The sequence below is a fragment of the Labrus bergylta genome, chromosome 11, assembly GCF_963930695.1.
Source record: "Labrus bergylta chromosome 11, fLabBer1.1, whole genome shotgun sequence".
Classification (NCBI taxonomy): domain Eukaryota; kingdom Metazoa; phylum Chordata; class Actinopteri; order Labriformes; family Labridae; genus Labrus; species Labrus bergylta.
This window is the reverse complement of record NC_089205.1, coordinates 27,826,806-27,843,715: the sequence shown is the minus strand read 5'-3', so window position 1 is coordinate 27,843,715 and position 16,910 is coordinate 27,826,806. Positions and strand designations below refer to the sequence as shown.

At 42.3% G+C, this 16,910-nt stretch overlaps 1 protein-coding gene across 2 annotated transcripts in view; it reads right to left on the bottom strand.

Moving 5' to 3' along the window:
* slc8a2b (solute carrier family 8 member 2b) overlaps positions 1–16,910 on the bottom strand; it is a 163,752-nt gene that overhangs the window by 11,882 nt on the left and 134,960 nt on the right. For both annotated transcript variants that reach the window (XM_065960109.1, XM_065960110.1), the window contains exons 8-13: positions 16,718–16,843; positions 16,327–16,522; positions 15,062–15,192; positions 11,572–11,945; positions 5,564–5,667; positions 4,171–4,188 (exon numbers count right to left, since the gene is read on the bottom strand). In XM_065960109.1, coding sequence (XP_065816181.1) covers positions 4,171–4,188; positions 5,564–5,667; positions 11,572–11,945; positions 15,062–15,192; positions 16,327–16,522; positions 16,718–16,843 — 949 coding nt within the window. The remainder of the gene's footprint in view (positions 1–4,170; positions 4,189–5,563; positions 5,668–11,571; positions 11,946–15,061; positions 15,193–16,326; positions 16,523–16,717; positions 16,844–16,910) is intronic.

Sequence of the window (16,910 nt, the reverse complement as noted above, 5' to 3'; positions counted from 1 at the left end):
ATCCATGTCACACATATTCTCAAGCCCTGCCTGTATCAATAATAGATCGTGAGTCAACGTTTTATTTAGAGCTGCACTACATCGCTAGTGTGTGTGTGTGTGTGTGTGTGTGTGAGTGTGCGCGTGCGTGTGTGTGTGTGTGTGTGCGGAGAGCCGAGGATCTACAGACAGAAGAGAGAAAAGCAGGGGTGGAAAGTTTCTTCTACACTCTCACATTCTGCTGTTTGGCTGCAAAACACAAGTTCAGACTTTTAATGAAAAAAAACATGAACCAGAAAGAAGCTCAAACTACATCATGAGATCATCTGAGGAACCACAGACTGTGCAATGACACTAACGTACGTTTAACAATATAACTCAGAACACAGTGGAAGACAGCTGCAATGCACCAATATTAGATTTTGACAACAAACAAGCTTCTTATAAAGTCCTGGAAAATAGAGGACGACACTTTGCTGCACTTGCATTATGGCTAGAGTGTCTTTAACTCTGACTTTTCTGATTGGTTGTTATGGAAACACTGGTCACTACAGCAGTCAAACCAGCATTCAAATCCTGGGATCAGGCCCTGCATAAGGTCCTGTGTTAAGAACTGAGATGTCAGCACCTTGTTTACGGCTTATAAAGTCATAGTAATAAAGTTATATTGGTATAGAGGTGCACATCAATAATCCCCAGAGCTCAAAGGGGAATCATCGTCCTGTGGGACCACATGCCAACATTTTCTCCCATGTTTGACCATGAACGATGACTTCCTCTGCTCAATAAAAAACCTCTCCTATTAGATACCAGCGTTAAAATGTCATCCCTCAGTCGTTGCAGATTGGTCGATGTCTGTCAACAGGGCCGATACCGATGTTAAACCAATACATCGGTGCATTCCTAGATTTTATTTTTTGTTATCCACGGTGCATATTAAGTAATCTCAATCCGATTATACAGAAACTAACTGAGAGAGTGAGCCAGTCAACAGTCTGGTCTCTGCTCTGACGAGAGGCTGAAACCGTCTGCTGATCCGAGAAGAGTTCAGAAACATGACGCTCTCTCTGCTGAGTGTTTCTGTAAGTCTGCTGTAAGTGGCTTTTTCTCACTTATCCCTTTGCTCTGGAGTGAGAGAGGAAGAAAATAGACACGAGGTGGTATGGAGAGAGAGAGAGAGTGTGTGTGTGTGTGTGCGCGTGTGTGTGTGTGTGTGTATGTGTGTGTGTGCATTCACAGATTACAGCTCTTCCTCCCTGTCTAATTATGAAAAGGCTGTAAGAGTAAAGCAGCATGTGGCAGCCGTCCCTGCTGCATTCAAAGACTCTATTTCAGGCTGTCATGAACACACACACACACACACACACACACACACACACACAGACACAGACACAGACACAGACGGCTGTCATGAACACACACACACACACACACACACACACACACACACACACACACACACACACACACACACACACACACACACACACACACACACACACACACACACACACACACACACACAGACACACGGCCTAACTTTCTTCTGAGCGGTAACATCATCTACCTTCTAACCAGACAATGAGAGCGCCTCCCCCACTGTGAGAGTCGACTGAGGTGAACGAGAGAAACTGCCTTCAGGGCAATAAGCGTCATTATGTGTCATGGCTGCTGCAGGGCCTCCCACTCCTTCTCCGGGCTTCTGCTTCTGATCTTCAGTCATTTGAGGTTAAAGGGACTCGGCTTCTTTTGCACTCTGGCGGCTCCAAGTGGCAGCAAGAGGTATTTAACATTTTAGAAAGTTTTTTTTTTTTTTTTTCCTTTCCTTTTGGGTACAGCGGTGATTCACAAACTTGGGGGCAAAGCTTATGATAATCAGTGCACACAGTTCTGTACTGCAAAATCAATTAATGGCCAATTTTGTTTTAGGTCTGCCATTTACGTGTCACCATGCTCTCTCTCTCTCTCTTTTGCTTGCAGCAGCTTTGTGTGTTTATTTAACCTTTATTTAAGCAGGAAAGAAACTCAGTGAGATTAAAAATCTCTTTTTCAAGAGTGTCCTGGCCAAGACAGGCAGCAAAACATTTACAGAGTTTCACACGGACGACGAGCAGCCAATCTTTCAAATACAAAATACATGATTAGACATTAAAAGACACAAATAATAAATCCAAAGAGCAAAATGTTTGTCAGAAATCATCCACAAATACATCAGGAAGAAAATCTACAGCCAGATGTGTCCGCCTCCAGGTCATTTAACTTCCTCTTAAAAGCATCCAACGAGAGAAGTTCTTTAAGTTTCAGCTCTTTTTGTCCAACATGACTGAAGATCTAAGCTTCACCTCTTTTTCAATACTATCTACATTTTTCACAAACCTTCCTTCTAACTTTGCAATGCTGCCATAAAGATATTAAACTGTCCTGCAGCCCAGAGTATGAAGAACACCACAGTCCTTGTGTTTCTAAACATGATGAAGGACAGGAGCTCTGCAGGCTCCTTCTGGCTGAGTGAGAAAAGCGATACAGCGATACATCAGCATCAGCACAGTGAGCGAGCAAAGAGAGAGAGAGAGAGAGAGAGCGAGAGAGAGAGAGAGAGAGAGAGAGGGAGAGAGAGAGAGAGAGAGAGGGAGGAAGAGAGGAGCGCCGGCTCATTTGTAAAGCGTTTATTTCCAAACTGTTCGATTGTGCCGCGCTGTGATTCCCTGAGGCCGGTTCTGCTCTGATCCAAACGCAAACAGACGAAAAGCCATGGCGCCTCGAGCAGAGCCAACAATAGACGCCAGGAGTGAGAGAGAGGCCGTTAACACCGACCTGCAGAGTGAACAATATGAGCTCTGAGCTGAAAACATGAGCAGCTGCAGGAAGAAAAAAAACCACTCTGCTGTTCAACAAAGAAAAACAAACGATAAACGCCTCAGCTGCAACTGAAATATAAGACGTTTCTGTGAATATTCATCCGAGTGATTATCTCCTCACTGCACTGAATCTCAGATGAATGCAGAATTTTAACATTCAACTTTTTCTACCAGACTCTCCTCTGCTCTCTGAGTGAACCTCCTGCTGTCAGCATCAATAATGTCGATCAGCTCGTGCACTGTACCCCCCTCAAGCTGCTTCTTAATGACTGCTTCTGTTGAATGCACACTGTCAATGCTGCTAACGGGAATGATGCTAACACACAGTGAGAAAACTGGACTTGGTATGAAGGTATGAGAATGAGCTCCCGTTTAAAGAATTTATTAACAAGCGACGTTTCCAGGCAACATGCTCGATCGAGTCTGAGGAGGAAATGTTGGCAGGAAACGTCACTCGTTAATAAATCTTTCAGACAGAAGCTCCTTGGTGTGCAGATTTCATTTTTTTGCAGCACCCACTTAGTGGGTCATGAACAGCAAAGTAAACACAGGAAGCGTTCTCTGGATCTTTACAGGATGACATTCACAAGCAGCTGCACAGAAACATCATGAGTATAAAGTTTTATAAACATGCTTTTATCAATATGATGTGCTAAGCTAATATCATCAGTAATTAGCGATGTGGTAATGTCAAGATGTTGCCCTCTTTCTGCAGCATCAAAATGTGCACAAATGTAAAGCTGACTATTTGATTCTGACACAACCAGTCATGTTTTCTGTCCATTTATTTTAGTATTATTTTCATTTCCTGTTTTATTTTGTACTTACCCTTACCTCTGTCTTTCAGATCTTGATCCCGCCTTGTGCTCCCCCCCCCGATCATCCCTCTTTGCCCTGCCTCATGTTGCATGTTCATAGTGTAAGTCCTTGTGTCACCTTGTTCTAGCATTCTTTACTCATGAGTTTTCTAGTGTTTGACCTCGGCCTGCCTCTTTTGACTTTTGCCTGGATTAGTTTGCTTGAGTATTTTTGGATTACCTGTGCACCGACCTGGACCATTTATTAAACTCTCCCCTTTTTATTGTATCCTGCTTTGTGTGAGGCGACGTGTCTGGTTCTTTTAGATTCAGTCCGGTACCTTTCTTAGCTTGTCAAATGGAAAACGTTGTTCTGCTCTTCTCGGTTTGTATTCATTCTGAAGTGTGTGTGTCTTCAGGTCCAACAAAGAAGTCATCATCTTTGGCTACAGGAACTATGAAGGTATTCTCTCATGATCTGACCAATAAAAAACACAAGGTTGTTTCTGATGAGGAGAATAACGAGATGTTCTTACCTTGGCTGAGCAGCAGAGCTGTAAGGAGAAAAAGAAACAAAGAGAGTGTGTGAGTAAAGACACACACACACATAATTACCTAATAATTCACTTTTTTTGTCTACATCTGTAAATTTTGTAATTACAGACTCTTGCACTTTCTGCTTATTTGCACTTCTGGTGAGATGCCAAACCTCATTTCGTTACTCTATACTTGTATATGTGTAATGACAATAAAGTTGAATCTCATCTCATCTCATCACACATGCAGCTCTGCAGCAGTTCATTAAAGTCTCCTTCTTATAATGCATCAAAGAGCTCGCTATGTTCGGATCAAAGTGCAAACACAAGAAAACTGAAAACTCTGTCACACACTTTCCCTGAACAAACCAATCGTCCTCCTGATCCTCTGCGTGTGTGTGTGTGTGTGTGTGTGTGTGTGTGTGTGTGTGTGTGTTGACCATTAATTATAGATTTATCCTTCAGAGTTCTCATCAATAACAAACTGCTGCTGTCAGACTTTGATCAAAACGTCCTGACGTTTAAATAAGTCCTCCTCTCACCCCGAGTGTCTTTCTCTACACATTACAGGCTGCGTCGTCGTAGTGACAGGTAGTGGATGAATTGATGGTTTGTGTTTGTGTGTGTGTGTGTGTGTGTGTGTGTTGAGCATTAATTATAGATTTATCCTTCAGACTCTGAGTGTGTGTATGTGTGTGTGTACATCCTTGAGTCTTAGATCTGATCGATCATTATTGATCCCTGTGGGTGACGCAGGAGTGAAAGTGCAGACGGCGTCTCTCCTCATTCAGACGCAAAACAAGAGCAAACTGCACAGAACGTTTTGGGTTTGTCAGCGCTGTCTGCTTTCTGAATTACACTTTGAGACGGAGCAGATAGCGAGAGGCAATTAATGCGCTCTTAACGGCTGCAATCCCTCTCTGTCGAGTTGTCGTCATGTCCCAAAATAAACATAAACTGAGCGTGCATGATGGAGCTATAACCTGTCGCTGTCTTACTCCATGTGTTTGGTTTCTCTGTTTCCGAGCAGCCTTTTCTATAATGTTTGGAAGGTGATGTTGCTCCGTCTGCAGCTCTGCTGATAAGCGTGCCACCTTGAATAATTCAGCCTCAGACCTCTCCACCCGGGGGCCTCTTTTGATGACTTTCTGTTTACTCATGTTGGGGTTGTTTTGAATAATTCATGAAAGAGACCCGAAAGTGAACGGTCCAGTAAATTACATTAAGAGGCCAAAAAAAGTGTCAAAGTTTGAAAGAAACATGAGAGAAGAAGAAGTTGAATTCTAAATCAGAACATCTGGAGGCTCAGCTGGGATCATGTGTTTGACGTCTGGTCGTGGACTCTTAAATGAAATACTGAGCGCTGATGAGTAAAATGACACCGTGTGTGTACCTGAGATTCCTCTCTTCAGCCAGCGAGGCTCCTCCAACACGATGAAGAAGTTTTCATGTTTCTCGTACTCTTCATCGTCAATGATCCTCACCTGGAATGTCTGACTGCACACACACACACACACACACACACACACACACACACACACACACACAAACAGAAGAACTTTAACAAACTATACAAAGTATTTTGTACTCCTGAGGCAAACACTTCTAATTTCATCAGTGTATTCAGTGGAACAACCACACACACACACTTTCAGACACACACAGGCACATAAACACACATGCACGCACACACACACACACACACACACACGCACACACACAGTCTGTCACATAAATGAAGTAAAACATTTCATCAATAGGTAATGTAGTGCTGGCAGGGCGTTCACCACTCTGTCATCCTTTCTATCGACATTCTGGTCCTGCAAACCCCGAGGACCATGAACATGCATTCACTCAGAGACATAGACATTACACACACACACACACACACACACACACACACACACACACACACACACACACACACACACACACACACACACACACACACACACACACACACACACACACACACACACACACACACACACACACACACACACACACACACACACACGGTGGTCTCCCTCCTGTTATCTCTGACCAGGCTGAGCTGTGTGTAAATCAGATGGGAGCAGCAGGATGCAGAGAGAGGACACACGATCAATAATTCAGTTTAGGGTTGATGCAGAAGAAGAGAGGAAGAAAAGAAGAAAAGAAGAAGAAAAGAAGAAAAGAAGAAAAGAAGAAGCAGAAAAACATTTAAGGAAGCGAACAGATTCAAACTGAAAAAGAGGATCAAAGTGGGAGAGAGGAAACCGCTTTATGACAGAAGATACTGTTTTGTTTGGTCTCAAGTCAAACGGTATAAATCATTGTTGCCATCTCTGCTCAGGTATCATGTATTTAAAATTGACAACATCAAATTATATAAATTTTCTGACTTTCAATTATTTTGTTTGGAAAAGCAATATCATCGAGTATAATCTTACAAAGTCTCAAAGCATAACTCCAACACCCTGAAACACCTGAGTTAATGCATCAATTCATGTATGAAGATGTTGTAAATACATGTGCATCTTCCTGATCATCTGTGGACTCTTATCTCAAGCATACAGACACATTTGTCATTTAGATTTTCTGGTATTTTAAATGTTTTTTTGGGGGGTTTGTGTTGAAGTCAGTTTCCTGTTGCTGCAGAAAACGATGCCATGAGATCTGTCTGAGAATAATCCAGAACAGTTCAGTCCACATCCAAAAAGCGTTACACTTTGTAGAAACTACAAAAGCTCAGCTCAAACCTTTGCAGGTTCCACATGACCAGTGACTTCTTTAACAATGTTCCATCAGATATAAGACATTTAGACAGGAAGTATGTTAGCTGGTCATTTGATGAGAACTTTAGCAAAGACGTATTTTCAGAAACTTTCCTTCAGATATATTTAAGAGTTTGTGAAAGAATCTGACGCAGGAAAAGTGAGTCAGACAGGTTTTTTTTTAGTCCATCTTGACGTCTGCTGTTTGCAAGGTACAAGGACAGAGAGGGCTATTAGAGGAGAGGAAGTGATGATGACAAAACCTGTTAGCGTCTCTGAGGACCGACGGACTTAAACGTCTCTATGGAAACCGGCTCGCAGCGATTCCGAGGCCAATCTCACAACAAGCAAAGAAGCAGAGAGGGGAAGGGGAGAGAGCGGCTGGAGATGGAGAGAAAAATAAATATGAAGGGGGAGGTATGAAGAGGAGAAACTGAAGAAGAAGGAAAGAAGGGATGGAAGATGATTACAAGAAGGGAGGACGGGATTTTGTGCATGCAGAGTCATGGAGTTGAAAAAAAGCACGACAGAACAAGAAGAACAAGGAAAGGACGCAGAGAGAAGAGGAGAAGAAGACGGTGTAAATATAAGAGAAGAAACAAACCAGGGAAAGAGAAGTAAAGAACTAAAAGAGTGAAAGTATAAAGATAAAGTACAAAACCATAAACAGATGGGGGGAGGCAGAAATCAATGATGACATCATCTAATCATCCTGTAGATTCATGTGTTATCGGCCCATTAAATGGTCAGGATCAGATGTCAACAGGGCTAAAAATACTGAAGTGTGGGTCTATAAGAGCCACCTGGTGTGACGAGTTTAATGAGGTGAAATGACCCATTTTCACTCTGAGGTGGCCGACCCTGTAGTGGCCTTCAAAATGTGTCTGAAGTCAAGCAAAGGTCAGATTTCTTATTTTTTACTCTGGCGATCAGCACGTTTAATTTCACCACTTTCCCAGCTCCAACTCGAAATAGAAAGATATTTAAAAAAAACTCAATTTCATTCTCAAACTGACGAAAGAAGACATATATTTTTGTGTCCAAATTGAGCGACTATCAATATTAATGTTTCATTCACATTCACACGCTGGACGACGGGACAGGAGCAATATTGGGTTAAGTACATATGTTTGATTTTTAACTTCTTGTTATTTTTGATAATCATATTCCTGTTTCTTGAGCTATTGTGACAAAAAATGTCCCCCATGGGGGAATCAATAAAGTTTATCTTTATCTTTATCTTTGAACATGTGGCTGCAGGAGCTGGGGATCGAACCCCGAACATTCAGGTCAAGAGACGACCGACCCTTCCACTGAGCCACAGCCGTTTTGGATCTGTGCATGAGAGTTAAAGCTGTTGAGAACAATAGTTAAGATGTGTGTAACAGAGTCCATGCATTTTATAGTGCATGTATTAATAAAGTACGGTGGCTGGTGAGGACAAACAGTCTCTCTTCTCATTAACAAAGTGTCTGACTGAGCGCCCCTTTGAGCATTTCCGTCAATATTGGATTTGCAGCTTTTTGCTTTGGCAGCAGTTTTCTGAATTTGTGTGTTTTTCACTTTGCAGCATTTCTTTATTTGCAGCTGATGAGTGCCAGACAATTAAATCTCAGGGTCTCCTGAGGCAAGATGTGATAAAAAAAAAAAAGGATGCATATTTTATCCTGCTGTGTTCTCACATCAGGAAGGAATACTAGGAGGCTGGCAGGAGAAACTCCAGGTAAAGTAAAGAGAAAAAAACAGCTGTTTGCATTCACACACTCCTGCAAATATCAGGAGCTTTTCAAGATCTTTCTGCAAGTTTGAAAATCACTATAAGTGTTGTGTAATCATTACTAGGCACCTACTGAGTACATGATTGCAGAGACGCTGAGGTATATGGGTCGAGAAAACAAATGGTTGAGCCTCCTGGTCATGTCGAGTCCTATTTTAGGAAAGCAAGATGGATGTGAGGTAAGAAAATGGACCAAGAGAGCAAAGGTCCTGCTCTCAGGGGAGGACTGGATGGAGACAGATAAGAGAATGAGCTCTGAGAGGAGGGAGTCACCTCTAAAGACAAAGATAGAAATGTAAAAGTCCTGTGAGTGTTCTGCAGGAGTTTATATGTGGAACTGCAGTCTCAGCTGTTTTTTTACTGTCAAAGTTAGATCTGCGGGTTTGCCATCTCATCATCTGCAGAGACGAGAACATGGTGAACCTCGCAGCAGAAATGTTCCAGTCATCTAGTTTGAGGCTTTCTTGGGGGCGAGGATGACACATTCTCAGACGGCCATCATTAACCAGCGGGGAGAACAAACTGGATTAAATGACATTGTAAGAGCGGGGGCGAGGAAGGTGTGCTGTGAAAATGTTATCGAGCTTTCCCCCCCATCACAGAAACACGCTGAGATCCACTCAGCCCTGCCTCACCTAATGCAGCTCTCTGTCAGTCAATGAAGCTGCCAGTTTACATCAGCTGAGAGCTGCTGGAATCAATATCACTCAACAAACAGTCCATTCCTGTTTGCTACAGGTGCTGCACAAACACCAAAAAAATAAAAATAGGACACTGATTGCGAACATCCACAGGCAATAAGAGACGAGCTGAATGAATAATCTGACAGGTTATCGTCTGATTTATTCCAGGCATGCTTCACAGGTTTTCATACTTGTGATGACGAGTCATGCAGTGGAAATGTGAGGAGTTAGCAGGTTGTTGTCTTTTTTTATTTTGATGATAAGTTTAACAGTAAGTTGATGAGAGACTCCAGAGACTCATTAAGGACAGGTCTCGAACTCTGTAGCAGAGGTGTTGTTTTGTTTTGCAGCTAAACAAGGCACATCACATTCACCCGACGTTTCTGTACCCACACACACTCTGCTGAAAATGAGGTCTCACTCAAACACAGCGCGCACATCAACTCAAACTCCTGCACTCATCGCCTCCCCTCAGCCTCCGTGAATAACAAGGAGGGCTTGTTTTCTTGAAAAGGGGGTGAAGACAGAGAGCGTGAGATGGAGACAGAGGAGGGGAAAAGGTGAGAGACGAAGCAAGGTTAATGAGGGAGGGAGTCGAGGAGGGGAGGAGACAACATGAGGAGGCAGACGGGAGGCGAGTGAATGAGGAAAATAACAAAAGCAGCAAAGAGGAAGAGGCCAAAAACTTCCTTCTAAGAGTTTTAATAGACGAGCTCTGAAAAATATGAGCGCAGATGTGAAAGCCAGTTTTCTAATCAATACCCAGGAGGCATTGCAAAAACATAAGCTAGCTGGCAAACACTAATCTTTACTCGCAGACATAAAACTGAAGATCATCTGAAAGTCGAGGATTATATGACTTAAAACTGTCTAACTGCTAAACTTCTGCAGGACACCAAGAGCTGCGGATTATGTACCATTCAGAAGGAGAAACTATCTGACTGAATCTGCTGCCACATTCATATGAAGGAAACATTATTATTCATAGTTTATACATTTATTGTCTAAAAGATTTCTCCATGTAACAAAGAGACAAACATCTTTAGGTCAGAGAAGCAGGATTACTGTTAGTGTAGCTGGTTCTCTATTGTTATTTTGAATTTTCAGAATGAATACTCAAATCTACGAGTATATTTAATTAAGGCCAGAAGGTAGAAAAAGAAAAAGATCTGTTTAGGTCTCCACTAACTCGTCAGAATTTTCTGAATGTAGATTTTTTTTCTTAATTCACCAGCGCATCATTGAATGTTTATGATTATTAAAACAGAAAATAAGACATGCTGAGCACGATTTAAATGAAATCCAGGAGACACAGACACATTTCACTAATGGACGATAATGTTCATCATATGGTATCTTAAAGTAAAGTATCTTAGAGTATCATATCTCTACTGAACTTATCTGGTATTGTGTCGCGTCATGTCGTTTCCTGTCATCTTGTATTATTCTAAGATGGAGATGAGATTTATTTTTGTGAATTTTTATTTTATAGATATTAATTTTTCTCAGGTTGAGATGATTTTCATTTATATTTACATTTTGTACTTGCATACAACTGCAAGACTTACTGTTTGATATGATGCACTTTGCCTTTAAGGTTGCTAAGGGTTACGGTCGGAGGAGTGATACTGCTTTAAAGTCTTTATCTGTGATTTTTCACACTTAAATGTAGAAATCAAGTATCTCCTCTGAAAATAACTCTCTGAGTCATGACTGTCTACAATGGGTGTAACACCCGAGTCCCACTGTCTGTGATGTTTTCAGAGTTTTCAGAGTCCTATCTTCACTTTGTTTACATCGCCAGGACGGCCAGCTGACTCCTCCCCTCGTGTATAAAAGTAGTTTAATTGAGGGACTAGAGAAAAGAAGAATAACATACTGTACTCACTGCTTAACTGTGTTTCTAGATCACGCTCATTTCAGGTAAATTTACATGCAGGGTGAAGATACCAGCATAATAAAGATCGCTAGCATTAGCATGCTAACACAACAATGCAGCACGAGTTGTTTTGGTTTCATGCTGGTGCTCAAGGGCGACATCTGCTGGATCAAAACATCAATCAACAATCAACATCACCCAAGAAGCGCCGTTACTTCATATCTTATAAATACTTATCTCAGATTGTATCCTATCGTATCATACCGTACTGTATAGTATCGTATCATGATATCTGCTTTGACTCACGTTGTCTGGTCGTTTGTGAACTCCAGCTCCCCCCGGGCGTCCTCGTAGTCGTCTCCGGCCTTGGCGGTGCCGGACTCGGTGTGGTACGGCAGGATGACGGTGCCTCGGGCGCCGGAGTTCCTCACCACCGTCACCTCCATGGTGCCGACGCTCTCGCTCACCCGCACCATGCGCTCGCTGAACGTGAAGATGCCGGCGTGGTCGTCGTCCAGGATGGTCACCGTGGCGACCAGGGGCTCGACCAAGCGACATTTAGGGGCGGCGCCGACTTCATCGCTCTCGAACATGCCCTCCGCGTCGCCGACACGCAGATTCAGCAGACGCACAAAGAAGTGCTCGTCCTCCTCGAAGATGTCGTCATCGATTATCCCGACCTGGAGACACAGAGAGGGTGACGGAGGTCGTTATCTCCAGCTGTGAACGTTCTCACTTCAACTATTGGAACGTCCTCTAACGGGTTGAATCAACAAGATGGAGGTAAAGGTCAAGAGGTGTGCAAGGTCATTTTTGGAAACGTGATTTAATTGTTTGAATACTATGGACGTGGTACTTATTTTTTTAATGGACATGTTGTCCTTGATATAGTCGTAGCTAGCTAGCTCAGCTGTTGATTAACCAAATCATTGATGCTAATGCTAGCGCTGTTTAGGTAGCAGCACAGTCCAGCTCCGGGTGACTAGGTGTGTATGTTCACTGCTTGTACATAGCTAACGCACACTAGCACAAGATAACCGCAGATGTTTGGCACCTGCCCGTCCAACGGAAAGCAAGCCAACTCTGTGAAAGCCAACACAAGGTCCAGCCACGCTTTGGAACAAACTTTTTTTTGCAGTTGGCGTTTCACCTCACTGTGATTATATTTTCTATGTCTGTCGTATTCAACATCCAGCCGCTGGATTGTACCCACTTCTAAACGCACTTATTTATGCAGAAGTTTTCTTGCAATTTTTGGTCATTAAAAACAATAAATGACCCACTTCAGGCGGCCTAGGACTTCATTTTCTGTTGCCGTGGTAATGAAACAGATATCTATAACTTAGTTTTTACAGGTATTGCATCAAACTGAAAAGTTCAGGTATCATCCTCGTTTTTGTGAAATGTAATTTTAAGTCTGAGCGGTCTCTGAAATGTGCTTCTTTGTGTGTCAGAATAACAAATAGTACACGTATCCACGTTGGTTATTAAAGGTCTGAAGCTCTGTGAACAATCTGAATGTGTCGTCAGTTCTCCTCTGCAGGAATTATTTTCAGACTTTAATAATCGGCTGAATTGTTAAAATCTTGTGATTAGACTTCAATGAGCTGCAAATTAGATAATCTCTAACATGGAGACTTTTAAAATGTACTATTTATGACTGTGTTCTGATAAAGAGCACTGATTGGTCGTCTCTGTGTAATCATCAGGGAGTCCGGTGTGAACGCCGTCACACACAGAGGAGCTGAAATGAAAGTGGACTTCTGTCAGAGCCGAGACACTTTCAGATTTAATTGGTTTTCTTGCTGCTCATCTCATGACACCATGAGCGATCGATGAAACCCACTCGTATTCTGTTGAGATAGAAGACTCTGACCTTTGTCATCTACTCACTCAGCGTGTCTCTTTTACCGCAGGTGGAGGGGGACGGTTCATAAAGTCTGTGTTTTGAACATCCCGCCCTCCACATGACTCTTTTCTGCGACTCTCCTCTCATTCAGCCTTCTATCTGCTTTTTGATCTTTCACTAAACTTTTAATTTGAAGAGAGATTAACTCGGCTTACCTCGTCTTCACCTGGACCAGACGTCCTTCAAGCTTTTAATTCAAAACATAGTGAGCTTTAAAAACCTATAATTAAAGTCAAGCTGGTAGATTTTTGTTTTACTTTACTGAGCTCAGACTGCAGGAGGAAAACGTTTGGAAACATCTGCAATCTTATTGTGGTTTTGTATGATATGTATCTGACTTGTCTTGTAAAGATGCTCTTTTGAATCTTATCCCTGATGTATACTTAACAGTGAGCTGCTTATATTTCATGTGGACTCTGCACTTTATGTTGATGAAAGCTGCTGTGAGCCTCAGTCAATGATCTTGGTTGTTTCTCTGCTGTATCTAGTGCCTCTTGCATTTTGCATTCTGCTTTTTCACCATGTGTACTTTTGTCCTTTTTGTTTTTTTACTGTCTTCTTCTGTTGCCCTTTTTCTTGTCTTGCCGTAAAACCAATCGCCCTTCGGGGACAAATAAATAAAGTTGAAGTTTTATGTGTTTATTTGAGTAACCAGAGAGAGAGAACAAAGAGAGAGAGAAATACAGCCTTTTTAATAAACAGGTCTCAATGGCTTTATCTAGCAACGCTGTAACTGCCTGAGGCAATTAGCTCTGGTCTTTGTGGATTAGATGATATTTACAACAACACTTATTTGCGTAGGAAGGGGCCAATTATGCACAAAGTTTTGGAATATTCCCTTATTACGCTGTGTGATTTGCAGTGCAGCCTTTGCACATGCTTTGTGGATTGCATGCCACGGTTTTCTGTCATTTACTCAAGTTTAGCACCCCCAAAAGCAACATAATCATTTCATGGATCAGGCCCAATGATGTTATTATTAACAGGAAGAAAACCCTAAAACAAACTTGATTGTCATGCACAACCGTTAGAGACACAGTGTGGGGTTATCCAGAAGCTGGCACAATGTTTAACAAGCTTCATTGAGTAAAGACCTGTCAGCCCAGATCTGACCTGCATCAGATCGAGGTCATAATGAAGCAGAAGCAGAATCTTTTCCTCATAGTCCACTGCACAGCTCTTAGATTGCACCTTTTGTACATTTTGTGTTTAAAAAAATATATATAAAATATATATAAATATATATTATTATTATTATTATATTTTATTTATTTTATTAATTTGATTAATTTTATTAATTTTATTATTTTTATTATTTTTATTTTTATTATTTTATATCTTATATTTTGAAATTCTATTTTATATATTGTAATAGCTTCTTATACTGTATTATTTAAGTTGTTGTTAGTTCTGCTTTATCTCCTTGTTAATTGTTTAGCACCAATACACCAAGTCAAATTCCTTGTATGTGTAAATGTACTTGGCAATAAACCCTGATTCTGATTCTGATTCTGATTCTGATTCTGATTCTGATTTTGTGCATAAATGTAAAAACCGGCTTCAGCATTAATATTCAGTGTCTTAACGGCGACTTTGGACTGGACTGGGCTTTCAGGATGAGTGAGGGATCTCCTGTTCCATAATGTATACGATCAGATAATAATTCAGTTTCTCTGCAGGGATCATTAAAGTTTCATCTCATCTCCAAACCTTTAATTAACCTTTAATAATGTGGTGACCTTACTTACAGTGAGACTCAGACCTGACTCTTTGAAGCGGTCCAGGACCAGGTCTTTGTATTTCAGGTGGGCTGTGTGCAGCGCTCAGTGTTGGATTAGATTACTGTGTCGTTCAGTGTTCATAGAGTGTCCAGATCTCCTCTCTCACCTTTATATCTTTCTGAGTCTCTCCGGGTTTGAAAACGAGCGTTCCCTCGTTGTACTCGTAATCGGAGCCGGCGTTGGCAGAACCGTCCTCTGTCCTGTAGTCCACATAGAAGGTGTTCTCCCCCAGACCTCCTAAGCAGCACAGACAAAACAAAGTCATGAACACCACACATAAAGTTATTTTCATTTTAGTTATTAAGCATAAGAAAACATTGCTAATGAGGAAATTGTATGTGTGCAGAGAAAAGTGGTAAAACCCCCTTTAGCATCAGTGAACGCCTAAGGGCCAGATTCACTGAGACTGGAAGAACAAGTGTGTATTCAGCTTATCTCTCCGCTCAGCATTGTGGCCGAGAGACTATCTGCTGTCCAACGACAGCTTGGAGGCATACCGGGGGTTTCTGACTGCCTTTAACATGGGGCAGCAGTATCAGTCTGCAGGGACTTGGGTTGGGAACCAGAGGGTCACCGGTTCAAGTCTCGGTGCGGAACAATATATTGGAGTTGGCCTTGTAGCTGGAGGGGTGCCAGGTCACTTCCCTGAGTGCTGCCCAGGGTTAAGCAAGGCGCTGAACTCTGACATCTCTTCATTAATGCATGTCCACAGGTACAGAGTGTGCATGTGTGTGTGTGTGTGTGTGAGAAGCATGTCTCACAATAACAGAGTGTAAACCAGAACTTCCTTAAAGGCTTTATATGCAATTCAGACTCAGACAGAAATCAAGTATATCCTCTGAAAATAACTCTGTGAGTCATGACTGTCTACAATGGGTGTAACACCCGAGTCCCACTGTCTGTGATGTTTTCAGAGTTTTCAGAGTCCTATCTTCACTTTGTTTACATCGCCAGGACGGCCGGCTGACTCCTCCCCTCGTGTCTAAAAGTTGTTTAATTGAGGGACTAGAGAAAAGAAGAATAACATACTGTACTCACTGCTTAACTGTGTTTCTAGATCACGCTCATTTCAGGTAAATTTACATGCAGTGTGAAGATACCAGCATAATAAAGATCGCTAGCATTAGCATGCTAACACAACAATGCAGCGCCAGTTGTTTTGGTTTCATGCTGGAGCTCAAGGGCGACATCTGCTGGATCAAAACATCACATATAAAGCCTTTAACCTTGAGTGGATCAAAGGAAAAAAAAACCCGTATTTCAAACTTTTTTAAGGAAAATAAGGTTTTGTACTTTATAACCACTCAGGTCTCTTCTCTCATTTATTCATGTGAACTCGTGTTTTGGCTCGTGATTGGTTGATTTCTCTACCTTGGCAGATCACAGCGAGCCTCAGAATGCCACAGTTCTCCATGCACTGACTGTGGGCGCTCTCAAATGAGATGCGGCTGCACACTCCCTGGTCTTCTTCTTCTGGTGCTTCCTCATCGGCGACGACTGCACGGCGGGCGTGGTCTGCTGCGTGCTTCTTCAGGATGTTACCGGCGCCGATCATCATACGGGTCGCCTGGAGGGACAGAGTGCACAAAACAAAACATTAACAAGCAGAAATAGACGGTTTGAGGGAACTGGACTTATGTCGTCCTATTTCATCAGTTTCAGGAACAAAGACCCAGAAATCCAGGCTAACAAGTCCTTGAACTACTTCACTGTGTGTGTGTGTGTGTGTGTGTGTGTGTGTGTGTGTGTGTGTGTGTGTCACCTGTATGCGGTAGAATGCTCTGCTCTTCTGTTGGTGCAGTAGGGCGTAATAGTTGGCCAGCTCCATCAGCTGGTCGAGCTCTTTGTCGGGATATTTCTGCTTCAGCTCCTTCAGGATCCGAATCACCTGGAGGACAGACGAGAAGATTGATGACCAATAGAAACACTCGAGCACACACACGCTGTTCTAGAGT